Raw genomic sequence first — 13972 nt, forward strand, 5'->3', positions numbered from 1 at the left:
TTTGTCTCGGTTAGAAAGCAATATAATATTCTCTAACACACGGTTCCTTGATTTTTTTTTTTTTTTTTCTGACAAGGGGTTCTCTGAGTCATCTAGTACTATTGTAAGGCTGCTTTCCTATTCCATTTTATACCAAAGTTTCTTTTCTCCTTATAGCCTCAGTCAGATTCTTTTCATTTTCTATGCTGTCTCTAGGCCTGGTATCTTTCTAAGACCAGGATATATAACTCTTTGCTTCATTTAGTAATGATTCTCTCTCACCAAGGATGGATGCCTGTGATCAAGCTGTTTTTTTCCACTATGAAAATTTCACGGTAATTTACTGGTTGTTAGTTGCTTTGTTTCTAGAAGAAAAGAGATTCTAAAATAATCTCATAACTTTTAAATATTTGTTCTGGTTATAAAATTAATAACAACGGGACTTCCCTGGTGGTGCAGTGGTTAAGAATCCATCTGCAATGCAGGGGACACGAGTTCGAGCCCTGGTCCAGGAAGATCCACATGCCGTGGAGCAACTAAGACTGTGCAGCACAACTACTGAGCCTGCGCTCTACAGCCAGCGAGCCACAGCTACTGAGCCCGCACCACAACTACTGAAGCCCACGGCCCTAGAGCCCATGCTCCGCAACGAGAGACGCCACCGTGATGAGAAGCCCGCGTACCACAACAAATAGTAGCCCCCGCTCGCCGCAACTACAGAAAGCCCGTGCACAGCAACGAAGACCCAACACAGCCCAAAATAAAAAAAAAAAATTAATAATGACAATTACAGAAAATTTGACATTCCATAATTTTTTAGACAAGTTAAAAGAAAAAAAAAAGGAAAGCCAAAAATAAGGTATTAAATGCAAAAACCATTTAAAAAATCATAAATGTCATGTTGGCTATTTCTTTTGGTCTCAAATATGAAGAAAAGGAGGCTGGGAACAATTTTTCTTTGTGTCAAAGAGAAGCTAAAGGAAGTAACTGCTATTACCTTTTTCAGAAAGGCTGGACGATGGGCTTTTTTTTTTTTTTTTTTTGCGGTACGCGGGCCTCTCACTGTTGTGGCCTCTCTCGTTGCGGAACACAGGCTCCGGACGCGCAGGCTCAGCGGCCATGGCTCACGGGCCCAGCCGCTCCACGGCATGTGGGATCTTCCCGGACCGGGGCACGAACCCTTAGTCCCCTGCATTGGCAGGCAGACTCTCAACGACTGCGCCACCAGGGAAGCCCGGACAATGGGCTTTGAGTTCAACAAAACAAGCCTTCCCCTTCTACAGAGAGAAGCCTGGGCTCTGCAGAGGGTCTGGCCAGGAACGTACGCCATGTTGAAACAACTGAGCAAAACATAAGAATTTGTTTTCTGGCACTATTTCAGTGTTCTAAGCGCTAGAAAATTCTATGCTCCTTGCCCTCTGAAAGGTCAAGAAAATGGTTCCAATTAAATATGAAAGAATGACCTCTTGCTTTCCTCTCCAGCAGTAAGCTTCTCAGCTGCACGCCACTGCTGCACATGACTGAATCACAGGTACTAGAGTCTTGGGGGGGGGGGGGTCTCACGGCCCCCCGAGAGGCTCTCCTAGGGCACATGTGTGCAAATGACATTTTGAACCCAAAGGCAGAACTTTACATTTATGTCATTTTTGTGGTTTCTTCTCATTCTAGCCTGATGATATTTTGAAACCCGATTCTCTCATCCAAAACACAAGTTATCCTTCCTGGGTTTGTGCTATTTGCAAACTTGGTAAATATGTCTTTACCTAAGTCAGTGTTTGAGGGAAATCATCGAGAGGTGAGTTCTAACTCAATTTCTTCTCACTTTTGTTACTTTTTTCACTAAGTACTTATAAAATATAACTGTTGGTTTTAGACTTTTGCTGAAAGGTTATGTCAGGTTCAACAAGAATTATAAGCTTTGGATCTCTGTTCACATTTGCAGAACTAGGAAAGCTTGTCTTCAGTTTGGGGGCACCTTTTCAATTCTCTCTGGCTGCTCAAAGATTCCTGCCAGTGGACAGGGGTTCCTATTGAATCTTTCCAGAATCTCGGGATGGGAGTCGCCTGGCTTGGAGGTTGGAACTAATACAACATCCAGCTGTCTTCTTTTTCCTAGTTGGGCTTTACTCTCCCTAATGCTTGCTTTTAGTTTCAGAAACACTTCTTGGTGGGTAAAATGAAAACACCTATTCACATGATACTGCTTTCCCATCCTTGTTCAACAAAGCAGTGTTCTTCCCTCGTTTTTATTATTATTTTCCCCAAGTCTCAGCTCATCTATGACTTAGGTCTTCTTGACAGTATTTTTACGGGCAACTGACATTTTTATCACTGCTTGTGGTTACCACCTTCCTTCTCTCTTTCCCCCTGGTTTTCTTAAATTTGAGCTCAGGCTGATTTAGGTTCAGCCATGTTGGTTTCTTTAATTTCCTCCCCTGTTTGTTATATAAAACTGTAGAGATTTCATGAGTAAGGGGAATGTTTCTTTTCTTGAGCATATTTTATTTTAGAGGGTTTAGTCATGGATTAACACTCACTTTTTCTGTATTTTTTTTGAGACCTGCTTGCTAAAGTCTCGAGTTTGACTATCCTCAGACTTGCCTCATTTGTCATTACAAAATCCATTTTCTTCCAACAGACCTGACAATCTATTATTTTCATTTCAATCGTGTATTAGATTTTTTTATTTCACCCCTGAGGAAAAAATTAAAATAATGCTGGGAAGAATTGAAAACATAGAGACAAGGACAACAAGGTCCTACTGTATAGCATAGGGAAGTATATTCAATATCCTGTGATAAACCATAATAGAAAAGAATATAAAATAGAATGTATACATATATATAACTGAATCACTTTGCTGTACAGCAGAAACTAACACAACATTGTAAATCAACTTTACGTCAATCAAAAAAACAAAACATAGAGATGAGGATATGTCTCTGGATGGAGGAGGAAGAAAATGGAATGATGTCTGTCTGGCAACGTAGACACTAACACAGCAATTAAAAATTCCAAATAACTGATGTCTTCAATTTTGATGCCCAGAGATGAGGAAAAAACTACAACCAACAACTGGCAGATTCTCAAGCATTTTTTAAAAAGCTCAGTTTACAAAATCAGCAAAGTTAAATTGGATAAAATACAACTTCACAATATCAGTTTATAAAGGAACATCTCTAATAGCTACAGACGAGTTTAACACCCTAATATTTACAAAACAGGGACGCTTGAATCTGCTAAAGAGACTCCAAAAAGAGTTTAGAGGACTTTCTTGGTGGTTCAGTGGTTAAGAATCCGCCTGCCAACGCAGCGGACATGGGTTCCAGCCCTGGTCCGGGAAGATCCCACATGCCACAGAGCAACTAAGCCCGTGAGCCACAGCTACTGAGTCTGCGCTCGACAGCCCGCAAGCCACAACTACTGAGCCCGTGTGCCACATCTACTGAGCCTGCGTGCCTAGAGTCCGTGCTCCGCAACAAGAGAAGCCACCGCAATGAGAAGCCCGCGCACCGCGGGCTACTACCAAGAGCAGCCCCCGCTCGCCACAACTAGAGAAAGCGTGCGCACAGCAACGAAGATCCAATTCAGCCAAAAAAAAAAAAAAAAAAATTAAAAAAAAAAAAAGAGTTTAGAGGCAGGTTCAACAGGTATCTTAGGAGGAATACTAAATGTTGGCAATAAAGTACCAACTATATGTTTTACCAAGATCCAACAACATCTGCTATATTATTTATTAGTAGGTACAAGTGTATCAAAGCTGTTGACTTTTGCAGGACTTCAGTGCATTGAGCTAGGACTCCTGGATACAGGGATCCAAACCCAGTTCCTACTAGCTTAAGTGAGGGGAACCTGTTATGAACTAGGACAATTCATTGAGGAAAAGTAATTTGCCAAATGTGAATTCACCAAAGATCAATATGCTGAATGACAAATTTGTCAAATTTGCATATTTAACAAAACTGTTTTTTTGTTTATCCAGTTTTTGCTGGATGGATTGGCTGGACACTTACGGTTCTTGGGCCGTCCAGCTCTCCCTCACCTATCAGCCTGTCCCTTTTGTCCCCCCTCCCCACCAGGACTGGCACCCAGGTGCATGGGGCACACACTCTCCTCTCTTCCAGCTACTTCCAGCTACAATAGCAGGGCCAGAGACAAAGGGACTCCTTAGACTGTCCTTATGAAAACTGATCAATTACACTTCCTGGAAATTCTCAAAAGCTATTAGCTGCCATCTCATCTAACCGAATTGTAAACTTTATAAAGAGGCAAAAGGAACAAAGTTTTGGTAAATTGGTAAATGAGATGAATTAGTCATTTGCGCAAATTTGATGGAAGAATACTAAATATCAAATGGAAAATAACTGAAGGAGAATTTGAAGATGTAGTACAAACTGAATTTCCCATAAGGAAATGTTAACATCTGTGGATTCTGACAGTTGCTTTGTATTTTAAGATCTGGTGTGGAAAGTGGGTGATGCCAGTTTCTAGGAAAAGCTTGAGTCTGGATGACCTGAAATGCAGGCTGCCTCTCTGTGAGAGTCAAACCGTAATATGAGGCACTGCTATTTGGGAATGGTTCTGTGGACTTCTGAGGCCCTAAGAGCACAACGCTTGTATAAAAGACACACGTGCTTGCTGGTTCTTTGCAGGTATCTAACAAAAGGATATCCTTTCCTAACGATTCTAAATAAACTCCAAACAATACATGTGCAAATAGAGTGAAGTCCATTTTTCAGCTAAAACTCACAAAAAAGACTAAGCTAATCCAAAAGGCTTCGTTTTCTTTAACCTGAACATGCGTTAAAATGCTGTTACAAGGAACAAATTCAAGGATACTCCTCGAGACCAGTTTTTGGTAACGCTGCACATTTTTGCAAGTTGAGTGAATTGGCCACTTGGCAAACTGACTTTTGGCAAATTGATTTTTAAAATCTAGTTTTAAAAAAGTGGAAAGAAAAGCCACATAATAAAAACTTCACCTGCCTGACAATTTCCAAGTATACATACAGCACAGTCCTGTCAACCACATGTGCACTGGTGAACTGATTTTTGATCAATCAGCCTGCATCAGATGATGCAAGATCTTAGTGTCAAACAAGGCCATACAATGTGAGGCCACACGGAGGCCGGCCACACAGTTCAGCTGACACAGGGCCCGACTGCGCCACATTCTCCTTCACTGCCGTCTCTGCTTCTCTGTGGGTCATCTATGCCATTCTCTCTGAGAGCAGCTTTCTCCACCTTTGGAAATGCAGTCACCACAGCTCCCAATTTCCAGAGAGGCAATGACCCGTAAGTCTTCTCTGGTCTGAGGCCCACCAACCTTGAGGAAGGGAAAAGTGGTGCAGTGTGGGCCAGGTGCCATCCCTGTGCTACTCAGCTCTTCCAGGGAGTCAGGGGATGTAAGGATGTAATGCCTCTGGTGGGAACCATGGAGCTGAATGACAGGGAAGAGGGAGGTTTCAGAAGAAGGGGCTGCTGCAGAGACCCAATGACAAATGTCCCCACACCCAAGGGCCTCCACCCTCTCTGCAGCGTCACCATCATCTACCCCTGGAGAACCTTCTCTCCCTTAAAAATGGCTGTAGCATGCAGTGACCCTTCTTTAATCTCTTACTTCCTCTCTGTCCATGAAGGAAAAATCTAGTTCCTTCTCATCTTAGGGAATTTTTTTGCTAGTAACTATATATTTTAGGTCACCAGAATAACAGGAAGGAAGTTACAAAAGCTAAGGAATTTTGTTATAGCTCTTACTCCTTTGACGACTTTTGATTTCTGATGTTTTTACTAAGAGTTGCACTCGTCTTTCTAACCTCTACCTTGCTAGCTCTTTCTCCATTTAATTCATTCTTTTTGGCATATGGGGGCCACGGACGTATGATATATCAACTAGTGTCTTCAAATTTCCATCTCCCTTAAGTGGACAATTGTTTTGCCCTCCTGAGCATCTCTAACATGGAAGATATCTGTGTCATTAGGCTTTGTGTCATTGGGCAGTTGTATATTTTAATACTTATTTTCTCCCCATAACCTATATGATAAAGTTCAAAGTTACTGGCATGGGGTCTTATAAACTCCTATTTCAACTACTTTTTTCCACCAACCTTTTTATTTTTTTTTATTTTTATTTTTGGCTGCATTGTGTCTTTGCTGCTGTGCGTGGGCTCTCTCTAGTTGTGGCGAGCGGTGGCTACTTTTTTTTAGGTCTGAGAGTTTTTTATTTATTTAAATTTGCTAAACATTTTATTCAACAGAGTGGTTGCCAGTTTTCATGGGTAATTTCAAAAATGAGATATTATATTTGACTTCTTTTTTTTTATCAGAATGAATTAGGCTTTTATTTTCTCTTTCTTCTGATGCAATTTTTCTTTTTTTTTTTTTAAACATCTTTATTGGAGTATAATTGCTTTACAATGGTGTGTTAGTTTCTGCTTTATAACAAAGTAAATCAGTTATACATATACATATGTTCCCGTATGTCTTTCCTCTTGCGTCTCCCTCCCTCCTACCCTCCCTATCCCACCCATCCAGGTGGTCACAAAGCACCGAGCTGATCTCCCTGTGTTGTGTGGCTGCTTCCCACTAGCTATCTATTTTACGTTTGGTAGTGTATGTATGTCCATGCCACTCTCTCACTTTATCACAGCTTATGTGGCTGCCCTTTGTTGTGGTGCGCAGGCTTCTCATTGTGGTGGCTTCTCTTGTTGTTGCGGAGCACGGGCTCCAGGTGCGCAGGTTTCAGTAGTTGTGGCACATGGGTTCAGTAGTTGTGGTGCACAGGCTTAGTTGCTGCACGGCATGTGGCATCTTCCCGGCCCAGGGCTTGAACCCGTGTCCCCTGCATTGGCAGGTGGATTCTTAACCACTGCGCCACCAAGGAAGCCCCATCCACCAAGCTTTTGCATATTCTGCTCCATTCTCTGGGGAAAACCTTGCTCAATTCCCAACTGATAAAACTCCAGCCAGCCCTGAAGACCCAGTTGGATTATCACCTGTTCTATCGGGGTTTTCCTGACTCTCACAGGCAAAGGGAACCAGTTCATCCCCTGTGCGTCCATGGCACAGCCCCATCGCAGCATGTATCAGACAATGGAGCATGCATACAGTCTTCCCCATGAGATTAAGTGCTGTTTGAGGAAAAGGACCAAATGGTCCATGTTTGCATCCCTCCTACCCCCTCGCCCCCCTCACCCATAGCCAGACCTGCAGTGGGTGTTCCAGAGAATGAAGGCTGAATGACAGTATGAAAATATAGCAGTGTTGGTTTCACATAAAATACTTTAAGTACATTACGCTTCCTATACAGCTGATGAGACGTGAAATAAACACACGAAGAGAGCTTTCAAAAACTCATTAAGTTAAAAAGTTCTATCTGACCATTTAGGAGAAAAATTCCAACAGATAGCACAAACCAGGGTATATAATCATTTGGTGAAGTCATGAATACCTCACAGAAAGATCTCCATTTTAACATATATTGTAATGTTAGTGCTGTGGGCCTTTAAAAAAAGTAATACGATTACTCTAACTGTACCATATCTTCCTGCAGAGATGCTGAAAAGATGATCAGTTTTCCAGTACTTTTGGATTTTCTCTTTCAACATGAAAGGCAAAGATGGATATTTCATAAAGCAAATAAGTATCTTTGATCCGCACAAAAATCTCCAGTAAATCTCTGTCATAAGAGCAGGTAAAGCTGAGGAGGACCGTGCACCCCTGCATGTCCTCTGAGGGGGCTTTGTCCAAGGGCAGCTGCTGACCAAGGCAGACGGGCACGGTGCAGAGCGAGAGAAATGGGAAGTCGGTAGATGGCTCACAGTCCTAAACAGCTGTTACACCTCAATGCTGTTTGATTCTGGTCCTGCCTTAGTCGCACTGAAAAGCTTTTAAGACTTCTCTCTGGGGTTCTTTTGTGTATAGCAGGTGGGTATGACTATATAGAAATGGACTAAGTTCATTCCATGGAAGCCTGTTATTTGCAGGTGGGGTATCCTACCTGGAAATGGGCAGGCAGGTCCTAACTGCAAACTTCATAGGGTAATTAAAGACCACTGCTTAGAATGAGGAGTGGCTCTTTCTGGGACAAGCAGAGGCGGTAAACAGAAGCCTGGCTCCTGCCAATTCTCATCTCATTTCTCATCTCCACCCCTCGTTCACGCTTCTCTCTGAACCTCAGACCATTCCTCACTCTGCCTCTCTTCACTGGGGTAGGAGGAGACGCTTATTTTGCACCTTATTTGGTAATAATCATTTAAAAAACACGAAGCTTTAGTGGTTTGCTTAAAAAAAAAAATGCTACCTTTGTCACATGGCTTCAGCGAAAAGGCCCTATGAAAATATCACGTGCTTATCCTGGCCATTTTCTGTGTCAGTTCGTGAAACCAATGGGAATCGCTTGCGTAGCTCACTAAGGGTGTACATTCCTGGAGATCTGGATTTAGAAGGCCTGGGATGGGGCCCAGCAATTTGCCTTTTGAACAAGCACCTCCAGGTGATCCCAGTGCAGATGCCGCCCACACTTTAAGGAACCCTGATAAAGAAAGACTATCACCGGACTTCCCTGGTGGCACAGTGGTTAAGAATCTACCTGCCAAAGCAGGGGAGATGGGTTCGAGCGCTGGTCCAGGAAGATCCCACATGCCGTGGAGCAACTAAGCCCGTGCGCCGTAACTACTGAGCCTGTGCTCTAGAGCCCACAAGCCACAACTACTGAGCCCATGTGCCACAACTACCGAAGCCCACGCACCTAGAGCCCGTGCTCCGCAACGAGAAACCACCGCGATGAAAAGCCCAAGCACCGCAACGAAGAGTAGCCCCCGCTCGCCGCAACCAGAGAAAGCGTGCGTGCAGAAACAAAGACCCAACGCAGCCAAAAATAAATAATTAAAAAAAAAGAAAGACTCTCATTGTTCTTTCATGGCAAATGCCACTTCTTTGTATGGAAACACCATAACATATTTAACCATATTTATTCTGACGGATTTTTATATGGTTTCTGTGTTTTCACAATAATGATGTTACACTATTTGTTTCTTCTGCACAGCACCACTTTCTGCTTCTTTTGTGAAATGTTGGCCTCAAATACTTCACCTCCAAACACTCCCACCCAGCTGTTTTGCCCTGTTCCAAAAAATGTTCTTCCCCTGTTCTTACTGGAGACTTCCATATTCTGAGAAGACCCACTTCTCTGGCCAAAGTGACTTCTACTGGGGTAGGCATCTTACCCATGTGATGGCAATCTTGATTACTCTGACACAGGAAGATTTTCTTCTACTATGTTTTAAACTGACACATTTTATTGAATATAAGATGCTTTCCCTGTAAGATGTACCCTTATTTGTGTATCACTAAGATGTTGCCCATTATCACTGTAAGAATCCACCAATTGTAAGTCACACCCCAATTTCAGAGATGCTAAAATTAAAAAAAATGTATTCCTTAGAACCAATAAAACAAGTCTTACTTTTGCCCAGTGTATTTCTCTTTTTCAAGTACACCTATTATTTGAATGTAGATTTTTTTGTTCTCTGTCTTCTATATCTGTCAGCTTCATTGTTATTACCCCCTTCCTCTGTATGCCAAGAGACCGTCTTAAACTTTTCTTTCATATTGATTCTATTTTCTGCAATACCAATTGTGTCATTTCTACATTTTCATGTTAATTTAAATTCTTTAATATCGTTTCTTATTTCATTCAAATAATTGGACAGTTTTGTTTCTCAGCCAGGACCCTCTTCATCTCAGTCTGTCACGTAATCTTTGGTCTGTTTACGTAGAATCCAGGCTTTCTTGAATTTTATTCAGAACACAGTTAGTTTCTAAAATGTGAATTTTCTGTTATATTCCTTTTCAGAAATATGCTTTGTTTTTTCTTCTAAGGCTACAGTCTACACCTTTCTCACTGCTACCGGCTTTCGTTATAGGTCTCATAACTAAGGAGACAGTTCTGGTGTTCTCGCACGAAAGGGGCATACGGATTCTTCTGGAGTCGTCCTTAAAGTCCACCTGTGTATAGTTGGAATCCATTTCTCTGCTTCTAAGCTGGAGAGCTGCCTTATGGACACAGCCTCGAGATGTGGTTTCGAAGTCTTTTACTTACTATGAAGATGCTGATCTGAGTGGGAACCCCTACATCTTGCTGCCTTGTCAGCCTACTGAGAAGGAAAGTTTGAAATTATTTCTAGTTTTTAAGTTGTTAAAAAACAAAACAAAACAGTAAAGGAAAAGCTGCCACCCCCAGCATACAACATACCCATGGCTCTTTCAGCCCACAGCTCTTTTAGTTGCTAATTTAATATCCTGAAATACCTATTCACTTCTGTCCCCAGATGTATTACATTGCTTAGAGTGGTAATCCTGCAATCGGTATAAGACGAGAAGTATTCATAAAGGGAAGGAAACTGTAAAAGAGTTCTTCCTTTCCTTCATACAGAAGGGGGACTAAGTTACCACCCTCTGGTGGGCAAGACGCACATATTGGTAGGAAAGGGCTAGGAGTATCCTACGGCCAGACAGCCCCATCAGCCAGCCTCCGTTTTCAACAATTATCTACTGGGAGTCTTCTGAGTGCCAGGGATGTTCTGAACACTAGGGAAACTGCAGTGAAATAGAAATAAATAGAAGTAAAGTCTCTGCTTACATGGGGCTTATGTTCTAGTGGGAATATATGCAGTAAGCAAAAACTAAAGATACAGTGTCAGATGGAGATGAACGCCGCGGGGGAAAACTAAGCAGAGTAGGAGTCGGGGAGTTCTGGGGTGAGTGAACTGCTATTCTCTACAGGACAGTTAGGGAGGCCTGATGAGGTGACGTGTGAGCAGAGGTGGAGGATGTACCTCTCAGGGGACCTCTGGTTGAGCAACATTTCTAGTTTCCTGTGCTAAGGAACGTTGGCATCTCTTTCTATGTTTTCATGTATATCTCTACTGGAAAGCAGAGGAGGGTGAATTGTGGTCACTCACTTTTCTGTCACCAGGAATCAGATGACTTCAATAATTATCATTTTAAGTGGCCCCAATACTCCATTCAGAAGATGCCATAATTTAATTAACCAATCTGCTATACAGTTGACCCTTGAACAACATAGGTTTGAACTGCCTGGATCTACTTATAGGTGGGGTTTTTTCAATAAATACTACAGGACCACACGATTCCCCAGTTGGCTGAATCCACGGATAAGGAACTGTGGATACAGAGGGCCGACTAGGGGACTTGAGCATCTGTGGATCTCCTGCCAGTGGGTCCTTGAACCAATCTTCCCTCGGATTCTGAGGGACAACTGGAGTTGTCTATCTACATTATTTTCAGCTATCTCTATTTCACATAAATATTTTTAGTTGTAATATAAACTACTATGATTAGTAGCCAGGCATTCAAGGAGAGCAGTTTGGGAATACAGATTAGGAGCCAGGAAAACGGGTATCCGGGTTCAGGGGCAGAGGAGCAGGAAGGCGTGCGCATCGGAAGCACTGGACGGAGAGGCCAGAAGCAGAGGCCTTTGTGAGGCGGCCTCACTCCTCCACCTTCACCCCTGCTCAGGAGGCCTCATCTCCCCTGGCCCCTGTGGCCATAACCAACGGCCTGCTTCTTCGTCTGGTTCTACCCATAGTTTTAGTGTGAGTTAAAAAGAACATAAGCAGGGCTTCCCTGGTGGCGCAGTGGTTGAGAGTCCATCTGCCGATGCAGGGGACGCGGGTTTGTGCCCCGGTCGGGGAGGATCCCACATGCCGCGGAGCGGCTGGGCCCGTGAGCCATGGCCACTGAGCCTGTGCGTCCGGAGCCTGTGCTCCGCAACGGGAGAGGCCACAACAGTGAGAGGCCCGCGTACCGCAAAAAAAAAAAACATAAGCAAACTACAACAGAGAAGCAGGTCAGGCATTCAGTTAAACTCAGTAGTGGTGCTCCTTTAATTAAGCAGATGTTAAAGATGCTGCTTATGAAAAACAAGAAGCAGATGGCACTGACTTGTGGCTTTCATCCACAGAAACAGAACAGGAAAAATAAGAAGTTTCTGTGCCTAAGACTGGGGTTATACTGAGGTTTCCAGCATCCAGACAGGAATGCCTGCACAGCTGCTTAGGGCAGATGGGTCCTTTGACAGCTTAATATTACAGAGTTTCTGGTAATTCAGGTAACTCTGTAGGGTGGCCGGTGTGAGGCCATCTGTTTACTAGTGGGCAGAAAAGCTCACTACCGGTAGGTAGTCACTGCTGAGCATGAGATACAAACTGAAAGTCAAGTCAGCCATTTTCATAACCTCTGCAAAGCAAACTGGCCTGGGAAACCACTGACATAACCACCACAAAGAAACCTCACCTGAGCTTCATGTGACCAACACAATGGGACCCCAGAGAACAGGAGAACAGTAGTATTCCAAAAGGTTTTATTTGGGTTTATTTCAACGTATTCAATGCCATGAGATAAATCATTCACTTAGAAAGCTCTTGTGCTCTTTTCTACTTTTCTAAACAGAAAAGGAAAATAACCATGAATTTAGAGCCATCTATAATGTACCTGAAAACTAGCTGCCGTTTATTATTTAAATGAAAAAAATTTTAGATAAGTAACACATATTTTTGTTGCAAAAGGTTTACAATGAAAAATGAATCTCCCTCCTATACCTCCTATGCCTCTTTCTCCCAGTACCCCATCTCCCCTCTCCAGAGACAAACACAGTTACTCATTTCCTGAATGTCTTTCTGGATATAGCCTATAATATACATAATTGTGTGTGTGATATATATATATGCACACATATATATGTCCTTACAGTTTTTTAATTGGCTGTATTTACAATGAACAAAGCATATTAAAAGCTCTGAGAAGTACTGCAGTAAAGAAACCTGTTTAACTTCATCAGGGAATCCTAAATATTTTTGACTCTGGGACCCCTACCTATCTGCTTTGGTATAACTTCCGGTCTGTGGAATGTAGCCAGGACTTGCTGGTATGGCCAGATCAGGCGTTTCTGGAGGGCGTCTGTTCTGAATGGTCTGTGCTTGAGCCATGCTGGTTGTTAAATATTGTAAATGTCACCCCTTTGAATACACTTTATTAAAAGACTATCTTCAAATGTTTTAGAAAATGTGTGTGTGTATGAGTTCTTGCAGAGGCAGAAATAATGGGTCCAGGTTAAGCAAAGATTGAAGGAAGTGAGAGAAAGGCTAATTTATATTTAGCTGTATTTAGTTTCAGATTAGTATAGAAGGAAGTGCCAGGAAAGGGCTGGCTTCAGCTCGTGAGAGGAGATGGTCACGAGAAATTCATTAGGTACAGGAGAAAGCCGTAAGCTTTAACATTTTTGTTTTTGTTTTTAATCATGAAATATTTCAAACATCAGTGCATTTTTCATCTAGAAGTTTGGTGAGTCTTTTTATTATAGCTTCCATGTCTCTACTTAACTTTTGAACACCTGAAATTTAGTTATAATAACTGTTTTCATGTCTGGGTCTGCTAATTCTAACACCTTTGTCAGTTCCGGGTTGGTTTCAATTGGATGATGGTTTTCCCCTCATACTGGATTGCATTTTCCTGCCTATTTGTATGCCTGGTAATCTTTGATTGGATGTCAGACATTGTGAATTCGACCTTCTTGGGGTGGGGGTGGATATTTTTGCATTGCTATACATATTCATGAGCTCTGTTCTAGGACACAGTTAAATTACTTGGTAGCAGTTTGATCCTTTTGGGTCTTGCTCTTAAGATTCATTAGGCGGGACTTGAGGGGGATCCTCCACAGATCTCTAGCCTTCTCTCTCTCTGCTCCTCTCTGGTACTTTGTCCTGCAAACTTTAGCTTACTTGGTCTCCCCAGACACATGCCTCCATCTCCTGGACCCAGGGAGTCCTTGTGCTTCCCCTGGGTTCCCCCTGCACGCACCATGGCCTGGAGCTCACCCAAGGCAGTGTGCTGGGGTAACTGTAGGGCTCACCCTGTTTGCTTTTCACCTCTCAGGAATCACTGTCCTTCACTGCCTGACATCTACGGTCTT

At 42.7% G+C, this 13972-nt stretch overlaps 1 protein-coding gene across 5 annotated transcripts in view; it reads right to left on the reverse strand.

Moving 5' to 3' along the window:
* MYO1D (myosin ID) overlaps positions 1-13972 on the reverse strand; it is a 350547-nt gene that overhangs the window by 84119 nt on the left and 252456 nt on the right. Inside the window, exon 22 of one of the 5 annotated variants that reach the window (XM_079905376.1) lies at positions 9678-10136. The exons of 3 other annotated variants lie outside the window; for them this stretch is intronic. In XM_079905376.1, the coding sequence (XP_079761502.1) occupies positions 10037-10136 (100 nt within the window). In that variant the 3' untranslated portion in view covers positions 9678-10036. Of the gene's footprint in view, positions 1-9677; positions 10137-11818; positions 12446-13972 lie in introns of those variants that run through there. One more of the 5 variants, XM_079905377.1, reaches the window with a different exon arrangement.

The sequence above is a fragment of the Stenella coeruleoalba genome (assembly GCF_951394435.1).
Source record: "Stenella coeruleoalba genome assembly, chromosome: 19".
In the NCBI taxonomy this organism is placed as follows: Eukaryota; Metazoa; Chordata; class Mammalia; order Artiodactyla; family Delphinidae; genus Stenella; species Stenella coeruleoalba.